Here is a 17,008-nt window from a genome sequence, read left to right as displayed (position 1 = left end):
CAAACAATGAGGTATCAAGCCAAGTGCGAAGCACGAACTAGAATGAAGCAGGATATTTCGTTCCCTCATCTGGACAGGTCTGATCACATCCAAACTGGCCAAGGGCGTTGTCAACCGATGTCAATTGCAGATCTACTGCACATCCAATCGCACCATAACCCCTCTGTAGGAAAGCTCACTAGTTGTGAGTGAAATAAGGAGCATCTAGTAGAATATTAGGGGCAAGAGCCCACAACTTCCTATTTATCCATCAACCACCCATGGGAGGGATAAAAAAATAAGAGAGATTGAAGAATAAAGAGATGTGCGTTGAGAGGAAAAAGTGAGAAAATGACTTTTTCAGAAAACTAGAGATTGAGTGCCACAGTGATGTGAGGATCACAAATGAGAAAGGTTGGAAAACAATACCCGAAGAAACTGGCTCCTCATGAACTAAGAGGTCTCTCGCCATTGGAACACATCTGAGTGTTGTGTGTGTGTTTTTGTTTGTCTCGATTCTTGTTTTAAGTCGTTTCGAGTGTCAATAGATGTGTTTAGGTTGTTTTACCTTTGTTTTCCTTTGTTAAGTCATTTTAACTGTGGTCAGTCGTAGGCTCAATACCCGGTTAAGAACTCATTTCTCAATTTCAATTTCAAAAATAAATCATTTTGTGCCCAAAGTGCTGTGTCATTCTCCACATTTGTACCAAACAGGATTCTTTCTTTCATAAACTACAGGGTTCAACCCAGGTCATGTGAGAACAATAGAAATAGGACCTATCTGAAGCTATATAGGTTCCAGACTACAAAGTGAAAGCAAAGAGGGAAAATTGGAGCATCTGAGTGTGTTTTAACTCCAGCAAATTCTGAGATTGCATTTCGGATGTACCTTCTCAAGCCTTGTCTTTTCTGTGGAGTATGAGTGCACCTCTGCCTCAAGTTCAAGTTTAAGCCTGCTTCAAGCCAAAATGGCGATCAAAAGTGCTCTCCTTGAGTACCATTCCCTGCCAGAGGCATCTTGACTATGTTTGCAATGAGTTCCTAGGAGACCAACTGCGACGGTGGAAACTAAAGTTCGAATGGCGATGCCTATAACGCAAAGGTTTGGAATTTCTGAGACTAAAGTCTGGTTTGAATACCCAGGGGTGTATCCCTGGCTTGAAATCTGTATGACAGCCCCATAGATTGAGATAGCATGTGTGCGCCTCAATTCTGGAGACTGAACCAACCTAGTTTGTCATCCCTTTGGAGCATGGGAAAGTTGTGAATATGATCAAAGAGAAAGAAAAGCGGCATCCATGGATTCTACATGCAGATATCGCTCTTTGTCAGTATTTTAGGACCTTTGTACTGTGAGTTGAAGGTAAGAGTTTGAAGAACACAAGGTGAGAGTTCGAAGAACACAAGGGGGAGATCCCTATTAGAGTAGAGCGGTTCATCGCCATTCACCCCATAAGGCGCTCTTTTTTTACAGTGCTGCTTTGTTTGTTTATTGCATTTCTCTAAAGCATCATGCACTACATTGTTTGTAACATGTATCATATCATTGCACTTATTGCATTTATTTGTATCTTGTGTTCTTGTATCATTTATCTTTCTACGCTAAGCAGCGTTTAGGATCATTGTCCCCCAGGGCTTTCATAGGTTGCGTGGAATGCACCCTTGAGTAGTTGTCTTTGGACCTCTTCTCATCATTTTAGCGTGGTTAGAGTGTCCCTTTCCTCACACGATTTCAGCGTGTTTGGAATTTATCTCAGGATGCATGGAACACGCTTCTAATTGGTTTTCTTTGGACCTCTTCTCACGATTTCAGCGTGGTTAGAGTGTCCTTTTCCTCACACGATTTCAGCATGTTTGGAATTTATCTCAAGATGCGTGGAACGTGCTCCTGATTGGTTTTCTTTGGACCTCTTCTCACGATTTCAACGTGGTTAGAGTGTCCCTTTCCTCACACAATTTCAGCGTGTTTGGAATTTATCTCAGGATGCATGGAATGTGCTCCTTATTGGTTTTCTTTGAACCTTTTCTCACGATTTCAGCATGGTTAGAGTGTCCCTTCCCTCACACGATTTTAGCGTGTTTGGAATTTATCTTAGGATATGTGGAACGCGCCCCTAAGTGGTTGTTTTCGAACCTCTTCTCACGATTTCAACGTGGTTAGAGTGTTCTTTTCGTCACACGATTTCAGCATGTTTAGAATTTATCTCAGGACGCGTGGAACGCACCCCTGAGTGGTTGTTTTCGGACCTCTTCTTACGATTTCAACGTGGTTAGAGTATTTCTTTCCTCACACGATTTCAACATGTTTGGAATTTATCTCAAGACGCGTGGAACGCACCCCTGAGTGGTTGTTTTCGAACCTCTTTTCACGATTTCAGCGTGGTTAGAGTGTTCTTTTCCTCACACGATTTCAGCGTGTTTGGAATTTATCTCAGGTTGCGTGGGACGCGCCCCTAAGTGGTTGTTTTCGGACCTCTTCTCACGATTTCAGCGTGGTTAGAGTGTTCCTTTCCTCACACGATTTCAGTGTGTTTGGGATTTGTTCTTCCTCCTCTCACGATTCTAGCGTGGTTAGAGTAGGTCACTTTTTTCCATCTACTGCACTATCTGTTACATCTATTATATCATACCATTTTATCGCCTGCAGCCTTTCCATATTAAGCTTAGTTTGACAGGTGCTCATACATTTCCTTCATTGAAGCATGGTTTTGTGATAATGTGTACGCGTCTATTCCACTAAGAGAATTGTGGTCTAAGGGTTTTGGCACTTTTTTTGTGTTAGACATGGTCTGTTTTTGTGTCCATACCTTTTTTAAGTAAAATATGGTTCGGCTTGCGCCTTATTCACTGTATCCATTGCATCGTAGTTTGTTTCGTTGCATTCAGCATTTAGGATCACGATCTTTCCTCAGCAGATCATTCTTTACTTATATCATGCCACCCAATTACTTGTATTCTTGCTGCGAAACACATCGTTCTGCATGTGCACACGCCTATCCCACTAAGAGAATTGTGGTTTGAGAGTTCCGGCACCTTTCCTATGTTAAACGTAGTTTGATTTTGCATCTCTATCCCTTTATGATATTGTACTGCTTGTGGTTTGATAATTCAATTACATTGTATATCATGTGCATTGTTTCGTTGCATTGCATATATTTTGTATTGTCTTGTTATATTGTGTATCATTTTGCATCCTGCCCTTGAACTACATTGGTTTGATTCCTTGCAACGGGATACGTAGGTAACCTTCGGGTTCAACCAATTGCATCTATATTTTGTTTGTTTGCCCAAGTCTTACGGCTTTGTCAAAATGGGTCGTCTCTGGGCTTTAACATTCACTCACGTCATTTTATGACTTCTGAGTTCTATCAAAGAGGGATAACTGCAGACACCCCATTTTTGACCGCCCTTAAGTCTTGGGCGCCACTGATTGCTTACTTGGTGATAAAAGTTGTACAGTGCAAAGGTTCGATTTCTTTGGCAAGGAGAGCGTCAAATCCTAACCTTACTCCCCATTTTTGGACCAAAACTATTTTGACCAATGATTTTTAGACCTTAAAACCCTCTCTTTTAAAATATTTTGGAAAAAGTTCCTATGATGTTTCGAGGCTCGCATTTCGTTAAATGTTGCGTTTTTCGGTAAACCGAGCAAGGACAAAGTGGAAACGCATGAAAGAGAGGTGAACTTTTAAAAACATCTTTCAAAACACCTTATTTAGAGGTTTGGATTTGAAAAAAAATAAGGGGGAGAGAAGAAACCAAGTTGGGGAAGAAGTTGGGCACGAACTGTTAAGAGTGAATCGGGCAGTCTTCACTAAATCAAGTCTATCCTTTTTTACACTTGGACTTAAGTTGTTAAGCCACCACCATTAGAAAGAATATTTCCAGGGCTTCATTTTACACTCAAGAATCTCCTAAAGCCGAGTTCAGATGAGGGAGATATGGCTGGTTGAAGTTAGGCATCAATTCGATGGAGCTGGAAATGAGCAGTCTCCACTAAAATAGGCATATCTTTATTCACACTTGGAATTTTGATGTGAGGCTTACACCATTGGAAAGCTTACTTACGGGGCTTCAATTTAGACACAAAAATGACCTATGAAGGAGTCCAGATGAAAAAGATATGCCCATTTGAAGTTGGACTTGGAAGTAGATTTTTGGTGGCCAACAGGCCATCATTTGTGGCTAACCGGCCACCAATGAAAAAAGCTTAGATTTTGTAGATATTTTCATCCAACTGTCTCCCATAATGTACCAGTTGTCCTGTGTTGATATTTTCTACCTGAAGCCATATTTTTCTATATATAGAGGCCATTCTCTATTGCTTTCAAGGTTGAAGAAATTTTGGGAGCCTCTCTCTCTACAATCTTCTCTCTCTAGATTTCTCTCTCTCTTGAAATTTTGTGCATACAAGTAGAGATACACTTCTCCTTTGCCTATACACCCTTGATCAAAGTTGGTTACCTTTGGGTTGAGGTTCTAGGAGGTCTTCTTGGAGCTCTTGAAAGTGTTTTTGCTTGGTTTTGTTGCCTAAAATTGTGTTGTACTTCAAGAGGTATAAGACTCACCCTTTTAAACTTGTTTTGCGTAACTTGTTTTACCATCTTTTTGTATTGTTTTTGGCCTGGTTTTCAACTGAAAAACCTCTGTTTTTATGACCTAAAAATGGTGGTTTGAGGTCATTTTGTGTTAAGGGGTAGTCCACCCTTCTTATTGCTTAATTGTGTAAGCTTTTGCACCATCTTTTGGAATATTAAGATCAAACATTTTGGGCCTCTTAACCATTAAAATTCAGAGGTTTTTTTAGTGGCAAAAACCTCATTTTGAAGTCCAAAATTTGAGGGGGTAGCCTCTCCTCCTTGTGTCTTGTTTGCATACCTAGATAGCCTAACATGTGAGCATGTTTTTCTAGCATTTTTTACCTTAATCTCAGCATGTTTTTGTCACTATTTTGACTAGTTTTAACTCTATTTTAAGCTGGTTTGGTCCTTTGAGGCTTGTATTGTGTGGTTGTAGTGTAAAGAGGCTTCACTAGCTTAATGTTTTAGGCTTTTAAACATGAATTGCAAGAGTTGCTTACAAGTTTTAGTGTCTTTTTATACTCCATTTCAGCACTGAAATCTCTAGAATCTCCCTCTATTTTCACCCTTTCATTTATTTTGAAAGTGGCTTTGAACCCCTTGTTAGCTTGAATGTGAAATTGAGACACTCGTGCTTAATGGTTTTAATCATCTTTTGAGAGTTTCTACTAACCAATAACATGAGGTATCTTTCATACTCAAGGCACTTGTGGTTTAAGCCCTCTTTCCATTAGAAGACACTCACCTTGGACTTAATCACTTAAAGAATGGATTGATAAGCTAAAATGAGTAACCAAAAATGAACAAGTAAAAGAGGCAAGATAAAGTATCTTTCGTGTTGCATTGCATTTGTTTGGATCGGACGTTAATTCAAACACGAGGCAAATGGGACATTTCATACTCAATAGTGAAGAAATGTGCCATTTTCTCTCAGTCATCATTACCCTTGATCATGCATGATAGGGTTATGGTTTTGTTGAGTCTTGTTTTGCACCCATTAAGCTTGTACAAGCTTGGTTCTTTGGCCATCATGCATGAAAATGCTTGGTTGATGGTTTGAGGGCCAAGAGTTGCACTCCTTTGAGCTTGTGCGATGATAAGTAGAGTAACAGTACATACACTCCTTAAGAATACACTGTTTTGCCTCTGTTTGCTCTCTGTTGCAGCAAAAAAGAGAAAGTTTAGGGAAGGGGTAGCCGACCGGCGACCAGTAGTAGCCGACCGGCCACCATTGGTAGCCGACAGCCACCATTGGTAACCGACCGACCAGGAATGATATTTTGCACAAGTGTGTTCTTGAGTTGGAGCAGAGGTGTTCTGGAAGTTGGCAGCACTGTTGGTGTTCAAATGAGTGCAAACAAAGGCATTTGATGGCAAGGCGGTGGATTTTCTGGAGGAAACCAACTAAGCATGCATGTATCCCTCGCCCCAAGGCCATTTATTCCAACCCCGCGTCTTTCTCCCTTTTATTTAACCGTTTTCGATGGTTAGATTAGGGACATTTTCAATTAGCATACCTTATGCTTGCATGTTTGCATCCATTCATTTATCTTGCATGCACCGAGGCTCAGTGCATCATTCAAACTGCATTGTCAATTCAATACTTCTTTGAATACGTGTTTCAAAGCATGCTATCAAAGTGTTGCAAATGCCATATTAGTAGTCGAGCCTACTAATTGCATTATTGCATGTGTTCCATTAAGCATCTTGTATAGTTAGGACCATGTATTCTTTCTAACTAGTTTTTGTTTTGGCTTGAAGTACTCGTTGAGTTTTTATGCTTTAGCATACTTGCATGAGTGTGATTGCTATATTGCCATGTTTTCGTGTGCTTGCCGTGTGGCTATGTGCTTATTTGCTAAACTGAATGAATGCCTGTGGATGAAGGCTTTGTTGTTTGAATTGGAACAATTCAACAAAATGTGAGTTTTAAGCCCACTTTGTGAAGTGGAAAAATCATGTTTTAAGCCCACTTGAGGTGGCAAATCCACATTTTCTAAGCCCACTGGAGGGTGGCAAATTCAAACCTTTTTCGAAAACAAACATGAGTTGAGTTGTTCCAATTCTTGCAATTGTAGTCTATACTTGCTTGTGTGCGTCACATAGTAAAGTTAGCCTAATAACCAGAATAAGAACACATAAGGTTTATAAAACATCATATCATGATTAGTAGAGGTCGATCTTTGATCGGGCTAGCGGCGGTGCTCATTTCAGGACCTTCCCCTCTCATACCCAAGTTCCCAAATCGAGGCAACTTTGGTGATGACGAACACGTGGCCTTTGGCACGAATCAGGGTTTCCTAAATTTCCCTAAAAATAAAATATTTACGTGGCAATTCTCTAATCTGGCAAAACAGTCCAATTTTGGCATTATTTGATTTAAAATCGACTTTCCAAAATGATTTGCCGAATTGAACTCTTTGGTATTTCTCAATTTCACATTGCACTTGTGAGACTAGATTCAGAACCACAGGTAGAGTCCGAATTGTGAGGCCTTCTTTTCAAACCTTTTCCGAAAGGTGCGGGGGCGCGGAAAAAGGCGAGTCCACACTCGGCCCATTGCTAGGTCATAAATCTCCCTCTCAATTACCTCTTAATTCCGTCCACGGTAGTGTGATGGGATTACATTCATCGGCTGAGCTCATTTTTTTATGCGATTGCGATTTGCTCGGTTTATCACTCGGTCATCCGTGCTCCTCAATCAGTTCATTGCTTTCAATCGCGCTAATCCATGTGCTCGGTCCCACGATTTGCCTGGTCGACGATTCAGCTTTTCAACTTGTCTTTTCAAGATCGACATCGGTCTCATCACGGACACATGTCGCTCACTGATTGGCCCTGTATTGCCTATCTAGTCGTCCCACGCCGTTTTTCAAAATTCAAAATCTGGCGCCTCATTCGGTACACCTAACGTTTTCACTTCATCCTCGCTTCTCACTGTTCATCTTCTTCATTTCTTGTCCAGCCATTTTTCCCAAAACCAGCATCACCATCCTCAATCTATAGTGCTCAAATCAGAGCACCTATAGCATTCACTCTTCGTCGCCGTTGTCGTTAGGGGTACGTTTCTCCAATTGCAACATCGATCAAAGCTCTGACCAGGTGAGTTCTTCCCATTCCTCTGTGGCATTTTCCTTTCCTTCGTGTTCTTTGAACTTTACCACATATATTCATACGTTGAGTAGGATTAAAGCATCCCGAACATCGCATAAAATTGAATAGGGTTAGGGTTTGGCATTGCTTTTGATGTTGAAAAGATCTCATGTCTCTAGTTCCCAATTGTTCGTCATCTCCAGTGATGAACAGCTGTGGATCTGGGCTTGGCCAGGCTTAAAGCGCTTTTTTGATTTGAAAACCCTAGGCGATCGAGCAAATTCGTTGTTTGTAGGATGGGGTAGAAAACTGGGCTACCTAGTATACGAGATCGCACAGCCGGGCTAATATCTGGTTCGTTCGCGTGACCAAGCTAGGACTTACCAAAGTGACCGAGCTAACATCAAGCTTATATGCGTGACCACACTGCCACTCACACTTGGTTTTTAATTGCAGAATCTTAGGAGGCCAAGCACACTAACACTAGGGCTCTCAAAGGTCGAGCAGCCATCGTGCACAACTTTGCCAACTAGATTCTACCGGGCTAACTAAAACCGGCCTCCCATGGGGCGTTATTGCTTCCTTATTAACACGTTGGGCGCACTTGTCGTGTTTCGAGAGGAATATGGCATCCCAGTCGATGTACACTTAGAGCTTGGTAAAAAGGATATAAACCCATGGGGCAGGTTAGAGTCTTGCCCCTTCACCGCGCTAAGCATAATAGAATGAGGGCTACGCTTCTTAGTGCAGCCCTTAATCTGTGAGTTCTTGAGACACACCGGGCTAGCTCTAACACAAGTGTCCACCAATACATACTAAATCATAAATGAAGTAGCCAAGCTGAATCGGCTAGGTCTGAATCTGGGCCTAGCCGAGATCTTGCCCTAGTACACGCTCGGTCGCACGGCCAACGGGTTTAATTATTACCTAAAAATAAGGTTGGGCCAAGAACATCTAGTAACTGGCACACCGGATAAAGATATGCACGGCGACGACTTCTTCTGGGTGTCCAGCAATTGTGAGACCGCCGATGTGCCCGGTTGGTACATTAGCAAAGATTTTGGTTCATCATGTAAGTCACGCTTCTTTCGGTCAATTTATCCATTTTTATTATTTTATGCTAACTAACTTCTTTTTTGCAGCCATTAAAGAGTTACAAGTAAACTATTTCAACCTAAATGAGGAAACGATCCGAACCGTGCTAAAGTACCGGCACCAGAATTGTCACGAACTTCTCAGTTACATGTCGAGCTACCGGTACTCTACCAAATGCAAAAGCAAGGTAACAGACTTCCTTTGAGAACCTTCCCCACTGCCAGGTCTGACTCTTCCAAATGTTCCTCTAATTTGGTTGACCAAGGAACAAGAGATGGCAAAGAAAAACCGAATCAAAAACCTGATCACAGCCACCTTCACCGATCTACCGCGCAATCTTCCTCCTACCGCCACTACCAGTCAAACATCTGGGACCATGATCGCTCTGGCCTTGACCGCCATAGCCCAAGCTAGCACGGAGACGCGCCGAGCTAGCAAACGAACTCGCTCCACCGATCCATCCGCCGAGCTTGTGGCTGAACTGAACACCGAGCAACCGATCCAAGATGTTAAGTCAACACCTTCGTGGAAGCCAAAGTTGAAGCACTGGGGCAAAGACATCCTGGTTAATGCATCAATTAAAGGTGACAAAGAGCACCTCTTGGCTTATGATTTGTCAAAAGTGTTACTCTTGTCGAGCGACGTGATCGGAAGCGATCATGTGCCGGATACCCGGCTGGTGAAGTCCGCGGTCAAGTCCATGACCAGGATAAGAGTTTAGAAAATTTCTCCAAGTGTTTCCTCGGTTGATTTGTTGCTTGGGCTAACTTTACTTTGATTTCTTGCAGGCTATTCAGAAAAAGCATCTTTTCATAGACCGGATTCATAAGCTCCGACAAAAGGTGACTGATGTCTCTAATGCGGCCAAACATCTAGAGACCGAGTTGGGGCAGCCCAAGTCCTCCCTGAAGATTGCCAGCACAGATAACGCGGGACTGCTGGGACAACTCGGTAGCGCCAAGTAGGAAAGAAACGCTTTTCATGCCAAGATGGAAAAGTTAAAGAAGGTGAGGCAAAAAATGTGGACGAGGCTAATAATCTCAGCTTCAAGGAGGCTAAGGAGAGCTACACTAAACAGGTTGAAGCCACCAAGGACATCTTATTCAAGTCCAATTGGAAGGCATCCTGTGAGAAGCTCGGCCAAGGATTTGAAACTGAGGTGTTCACTTCTCCTCCCCCTGTCTTCCTGTCAGTCTACATGGTGCCTTTCGCAAACCATGTCTTTAACTCATTGAAAAAGGAGGCTGAGGAAGAAGCTGGAGAAGACGTCGAGGAGGAAGCCGAAGGAGGAGGTGGCCACAAGAAGGCCAACGACAAGGAAAGGACTGCTGTGGTCGATCTGGAAACTGCCATGGAAGGAGCCGGGGACGAATTTACTGATCTCTCCCTATTAGCCTAACATTGTTTTTTCCATTTAGTTTTTGAACTTTTTGTAACTGGGTTATCAGCCCCTCCTTCTGTACTTAGATTCTCAATCAGTGAAAATATTCACAACTTATGTTGTTTGGAATTACATTTTGATTCTTCATTACAAGCGCGCAATATGTTTAAACAAAACATCCATTCATTTAACCAGGCAAAGCATCTTTACCATAAGTCAAAAGTTGAACAAAACATCAGTTCTTTTAGTTGGGAAAAACACCTCGGCTAATAACTTGGAGTTGAACAAGTCATCTACTCCTCAGGCCGAGTAAAACACCTCGGCTAAAAACTTGGAATTGAGCAAGTCATCAACTCCTTAGGCCGGGCAAAACACCTCAGCTAAAAGCTTGGAGTTGAACAAGTTATCAACTCCTTAGGCCAGGCAAAACACCTCGGCTAAAAGCTTGGAGTTGAACAAGTCATCAACTCCTTAGGCTGGCCAAAACACCTCGGCTAAAAACTTGGGGTTGAACAAGTCATCAACTCCTTAGGCCGGGCAAAACACCTTGGCAAAAAACTTGGAATTGAACAAATCATCAACTCCTTAAGCTAGGCAAAACACCTCGACTAAAATCTTAGAGTTGAACAAGTCATCAACTCCTTGGGCCTGGCAAAACACCTCAACTAAACGACAGTTGCCCCTCATTCAGTTCAAACCATCAAACATGAAAAAATTTCTTAGTACAATAATTCATTTCTAACATAAACAGATTACCATAGTGATCAAAAAAATTACATCGGTAAATGAAAGGGAATGCTTGTCCTCCACAAAAATTACATTGAAGGTTAAAAATAGTACAGTTTTAAATTGGCTGTGTTCCATGGCCGAGGTATGGCTTGGCCGCCTAAATCATTCAAACGGTATGCCCCTTTGCCCGCCAAACCGATTATCTTGTATTGTCCTTCCCAATTTGCCCCTAACTTTCCTTTGCCTAGTACTAAAGTGTTGCCCATCACCTTCCACAAAACCCAGTCTCTGACCTTGAATTGTCTAGGGTGAACTGTCTTGTTATACTTCTTAGACAGTTCTTGTTGGTACGCCACGACGTGGACCAGTGCCCTTTCTCTGCGTTCTTCAGCAAGGTCTAATTCAAGAGCGATGGCTTTGGCATTCAGATCTGGCTCAAAATTTTCATTACAGATGGTGGGCATACCGATCTCCAAGGGGATGACCGCCTCCATACCACATGCCAAAGCTAAAGGCGTCTCCCAGTTGAGCGTCTCGGCGTTGTTCGGTAGGCCCAGAGGACATTTCAAATTTCCTCGGTTCACTTGCCTTTAGCTTTCTCTGGCCTTTTCTTCAACCCATCTAGAATGGTCTTGTTCGACGCTTCAGCTTGGCCATTCGACTGAGGATAGGCCGGTGTTGAGTTGTAGAACTCTATCTTCAGCTCCTCACAAAATCCTCTAAACAACCTTCCATCAAATTGGGTGCCATTATCGGAGATAAAAGCCTTGGAAACACCAAACTGTGTTATTACATTTTGCCAGACAAACTTCTTCACATCCTTTTCTTTGATCGTCGCTAGGGGCTCGACTTCTACCCATTTGGTGAAGTAGTCCGTCGCCGCTATAAAGAACTTGTGGTTGCCTGGCATAGTTAGAAGTGATCCTACTATGTCAAGTCCCCACATAACGAACGACCAAGGGCTTATAAGAGGGAGGAGTTCTCTGGCCGGCTGATAAATTTGATGGGCGAACGTTTGGCACTTCTCGCATTTTCTCACATACTTTTGTGCATCGGCTTGCATACACGGCCATCAATATCCTTGTGAGATTGTGCAGTAGGCTGGAGATCTTCCCCCAATGTGACTACCGCACATCTCCTCATGGATTTCGAACAAAAAGGCATCGACCTTGCTCGGATGAACACACGTGAGGTAGGGGCTAGTGAAGGACTTTTTATATAAAACCCTGGATAGAGAGAGCCAAAACCGCTCAGACTTCGCCCGGACCTTGTTTGCCTCTTTCTTGTCGGTAGGCAAGACTCTTTCTTTCAGAAAAAGGATGACAGGGTCCATCCAAGAGGAATGTAGCTCGACGTAGAGAACTTCTGCCTTCTATGTATCTTCTATTCCGGGTTTCGGGAGGAATTCAATCAGGAGCGGATTAGGGATTGATTTGTTAGACATGGAGGCCAGACCGACCAATTCATCTGCCCGGCTATTACCTTCCCAACAAATCTGTTCAATTCTTATGGCTTAGAATTGTTTGATCTCCTCTCTCATTGGAGTTTGGTATTTGGCCATTCTGTCATCTTTGGCTTCATATTCTCCAGACACTTAGTTTACAACGAGTTGGGAGTCACTGTAGACTATTAGCTCGGATACTTGCAATTGGAGCACGCTTTTCAGCCCAGCTACCAGCGCTTCGTACTCAACCTAATTATTTGATGTTGAAAACCCAAACGTGATGGAATGTTCAATGGTCAGTCCATCTGGTGAGATCAAGACTATGCCTAGCCCGGCTCCGTATCTGTTTGAAGCGCCATCGACAAAAAGTTTCCACATTTCGCCGACAAAAAGCTTCCAACATTCTGCGGGGTTTTAGGAGTTTTGAAGGTTTGAGTGTTCTGAGTTGCTCGGTTGCTCGGCTATTCCGCGTCAAGCGCGCTGGTGATGGTTGCAACTTGTATGCCTTTATTCCACCCTAACGATGCGATGTTGGATCCAATAGGTTGTCCCATTATTTCCAAATCCATCAATGCATCGCCAAGAGGTGGTTGTTTTTCAAGTGGCAGGTCTCTGCACGGGCGCGTAATTTCCGCGTCGCCTTCCGTATTTGGTTGGTGAGAAAGGTTGACATGGACCTGGGTGGGAGTTGGCCATGTAATTTCCATGATGTCTACCCCCTGTAGCCCAGTTGTGTCTGTGAGATCCAACGGGCAAACCAGGTGAGTCTTCAGTGACGAAGTTGGCCAATGCCTGGGCCTTGATGGCGGTTCTAGGTCGAAACTTGATGGCAAATTGTCCCAACTCGACAGCCCACTTCAGAATTCGACCGGAGAAGTCTGCACGCTCAAACAAGGCTTTCAAAGGGAACTTGGTTAGCACCACAATTGTGTGAGCATGAAAATATTGTGCCAACTTCCTTGAGGCCATCATTAGTGCTAAGGCGAGTTTCTCAAGCGGCAGGTATCTCGATTCCGTTGGGAGCAAGGTTTTGCTCACATAAAAGATGGGCAGGTGTTGGATGCGTTCTACCCTTACCAGTACAGTGCTGACCGCATGTTGCGAAAATGCCAGATAAAGGTAAAGCTCTTCACCCTGCCTTGGTGTGACACGAAGTGGAGCGGAGGACAGGTATGTCTTGAGTTCGGCCAATGCCTTATCACATTCTTCGTCCCACGAAAACTTTGACTTTAAGGCTCAGAAGAAAGGGCGACAACGATCTGATGGCCGACTTATAAATTGATTATGCACGGCTGCCATCCCAACAAGGTGTTGCACGTCATTTGCTGAGTTCGACTGCTTCAGTTCTTGTATGGCTTTGATTTGAGAGGGATCTGCCTTAATCCCATGGTTAGTGACCAAAAAGCCTAATAACTTCCCCGACCCCACGCCGAAGGCGCACTTAGATGCGTTTAGGCGCAACTTGTGTTGCTTGAGAATAGCGAACATCTTTGCCAAGTCGGCTAAATGGTTGGTCTCACATTTGCTCTTCATGACCATATTGTCGATATAGGCTTCCATCGTTCGGCCGAGCAAAGAAGCGAACATCTTCGTGACCATCCTCTGAAAAGTTGCTCCGGGATTCTTTAACCTGAAGGGCATAACTCTGTAACACAAAAATCCTCTTGGGGTTGTGAAATAAGTGATTTTTTGGTTGAGCTCATGCATGGCAATCTCATGGTAGCCGCGGTAAGCGTCTAGGAAACTGAGTCGGTTATGCCCGGCCGTAAGGTCCACCAGTTGGTCGATTCTTGGCAAAGAAAAACTATATTTGGGGCAAGCTCGGTTGAGCGTCTTATAGTTGACACAAACTAGTCATTTTTCATTCTTCTTTGGTACTACGATCGTGTTGGAAACCACCGAGGGTAGTGTACCTCCTAGATAGCCCTCACCTCAAGTAAGTTTTGTTACCTCTTCCAGCACTACCTCGGCATGATGAAGCGCTGATCTCCGTGTCCTCTGAATTACAGGCTAGGCATTCAGAAAGACGTTCAGTTGGTGACAAATGAAGTTCAGATTGACGCCAGGCATATTATAAGGTGTCCATGCAAACACTTCGATGTTTGCGATCAAAAAATTCACCATGTCCAACCATTCTTGGGCGGTCAGGATAGATCCTAATAGAAAGAACTTCTCAGGATCACTCTCGTTGATCCTCACTTCCACCAAGTCTTCAATAGCTTTCTCCTCAGGCTTAGTGCCCACGTCGTCAAGGACACTCTGATCTTCTAGACCTTCAATCATTTGTACGAAGCCTTTGGTGGCGCAACTTCTGTTCACAGACATGAAACACTACTTGGCCATGACTTGATCGCCCCAAACTTCTTCTATCACCCCGGTAGTTGAGGGAAACTTCATGACCTGGTAGTAAGTTGATACCAGGCCTGCATGGCATAAAGCCATCCCCTGTCTAGGATCAAGTTATAGGTTGAGGGTATCTTCAACACCCAGAATTCCACTTGCTTGACGATTGACCCTGCTTTGATCGATAGGATGATCTTTTCTACTGGCCACTCCGGCTGCGAGTTGAAGCTGACCAATGGTGAGGTCACTGCGGCCAAGTCTTTATCATTCAACTTGAGCTGTTTGAAGGCGTCATAATACATTATCTCAACCGAGCTGCCTTGGTCGATCAAAATGCGCCTAATGTCAAAATCCTTCATGCGGAGCGTGACCACCAGTGCGTCTTTATGTGGTGTCTGAATACGATCGAGATCTCGGCTTAAAAAACTATATATGTCTTTTACTTCGGTTCTGCCCTTCTTGATGGCGGGTTGGAGTCTCATATGCTCCGCCTTTTTGATCATTCCCCGGAGCTCGCATACCCGCGCTGGCTCGACGATCCCGTGGATCACATTAATTACCCCTTTGAGGGGTGCTTCTAACATGGCCAAGCCATTTGGCTCAGCTAGAGCGTGGGGCGCGGCCTTGACGCCTCCGTCGATGTAGCGATCCAGGTGTCCGATCGCCACCAACTCCTCCAAGTGTTGTTTCATAAGGATAATCCTCCGTGCGGTGCCCACGCTCGTCATGGAAGGTGCAGCGATACCTCGGCTTGAAGCCTTGTTGCGCATCACTTAACTTAGCTGGCCACCAGACATATGCCTCGTCCCAGATCTCGCTAAGTATGTGGTAGATAGGAATTTTGAAAACTGTGGTGATGCCTGTATGGACATTCAACTTTCTCTTTGCATCTTTCCCGGCATCATGGGGGTAGTCAGTTCGGTCGTTACGACGACCCTTACCCCGGTCATTGCGGTTAGCACTGCGATTATTCAAACGATTTGCCTCATATTCGACCGCGTGAACTTTTTCGACCTCCCTTTTGTCTGTTGCCACAGGATTCACCTTCGTGGTGGCCGTAACAACATCATTCCCTACTCGAATATGCTCGTTGATGCATTGGATTAACAGTTCCATGGTTGTCGGTTGGTTCATGGTGAGCGAATCCCACAGTCTATGTCCGACTGGAAAATCGCACTTGTACTGGGTGATTGCAAGGTTAGTCGGGCAATCAAGAATCTCGTTGAAGGTTTCCCAGTACCTGGCGTTGTACGCCTAAAGCGAGTCACCTAGTTCCATTTTAATACTGTGAAGGTGGTCAACCTCATTGGGGATTTTGGTGTTGGTTTTGAATCGAGTCACGAACACCTCTGCCAACTGTTGCCACATCTTGATACTTTGCTCCGATAGCCGCTCGAACCATTTTAGGCCCAACTCACCTAAACTTGATGGGAAAATAAGGCACATAAGTGCGTCGTTACGCCTATAGCCAGCCATGACTTGCCAGAAGTGGCTCACGTGCATGTATGGATCAGTCTTTCCATCGTAAAGCATAAATTTGGGCTGGTGGAAGCCCATAGGGAGTGGTGTGGTTTCTATCTTGAGGGAGAAAGAGGTAGCGCTTAACCTCGTCAAGTCTCTGTCTAAAGAGACGTGTACAGCTGGGCGTGGCGACGGCATTACAACTTCTTCACTTGCACGACCTCCGTGGGATAGTCGCTGTAATGTCGGCACCTGTTGTGCCTCCCGCCAGCGTGCCCGTTCTTCCAAGACATCCCTCAAGTCCTCCGAATGGGTGGAGTAGGAGTATCTCGACGTCGTCGACGGACGTGAGGAACGGTAACTGTTGTCTCGCGCGCAAGGCTTCTCCACCAGCAAGTTGGAGTCACCAACTCCATAGTTTCTGGTGATGAAAAGGGCAGGTGTAGACACCCCATTTTTGACCGACCTTAAGACTCAGACGTCACCGATTGAGCACTTGGTGATGTTGCATAGCGTGCTCGTTCAGAGGTTTCAGAGTCTCGGCTGCGAGCCTTGCCTCCGGACTTTCGGACTTTTTCATGTTTTGCCTCGGTTTGCGAACCAGGCTCTGTTTTCTCTGTTTTCTCTTCCCGAAGGAAGGGAGAGGTCTCGTAGATCATCTCTCAGTGGCCGTAGGCTACGTTTCGTGGTCGTAGGCCATTTTGCCCGTTTGGAGTCCGGTTTCTGATTTTTCGGAGCCGTTGGCCGTGTGCCTCGGTTCGGGACCGCTTAACCACCTCCGTTTGCTCCGGTTTTTGGCATGCATCTTATTTGCTCCCTTTTGAGGGACACTGGGGTCTGAGAAACCAACTTCGTGGTCGAACACCACTTCCGGTGCCTAACAGTCAGTTTTCGGGGCCTCGG

General features: G+C 44.3%; 1 protein-coding gene across 1 annotated transcript; it reads right to left on the bottom strand.

The window, feature by feature from the left end:
* Window positions 1-14,694: 14,694 nt before the first annotated feature.
* On the bottom strand, window positions 14,695-15,147 carry LOC145806899 (uncharacterized). The gene has a single exon (XM_082904750.1). The coding sequence runs from the start codon at window positions 15,145-15,147 to the stop codon at window positions 14,695-14,697; it is 453 nt and encodes a 150-aa protein (XP_082760876.1).
* Window positions 15,148-17,008: the final 1,861 nt, after the last annotated feature.

Source organism: Camellia sinensis, chromosome 14, assembly GCF_055761805.1.
Source record: "Camellia sinensis isolate YWXY chromosome 14, ASM5576180v1, whole genome shotgun sequence".
Classification (NCBI taxonomy): Eukaryota; Viridiplantae; Streptophyta; class Magnoliopsida; order Ericales; family Theaceae; genus Camellia; species Camellia sinensis.
This window is presented reverse-complemented; position numbering and strand designations above follow the sequence as displayed.

Coding starts and splice junctions, on each gene's coding strand:
- LOC145806899 (XM_082904750.1), bottom strand. CDS start 15,147: ATGATCAAAAAGGCGGAGCATATGAGACTCCAACCCGCCATCAAGAAG.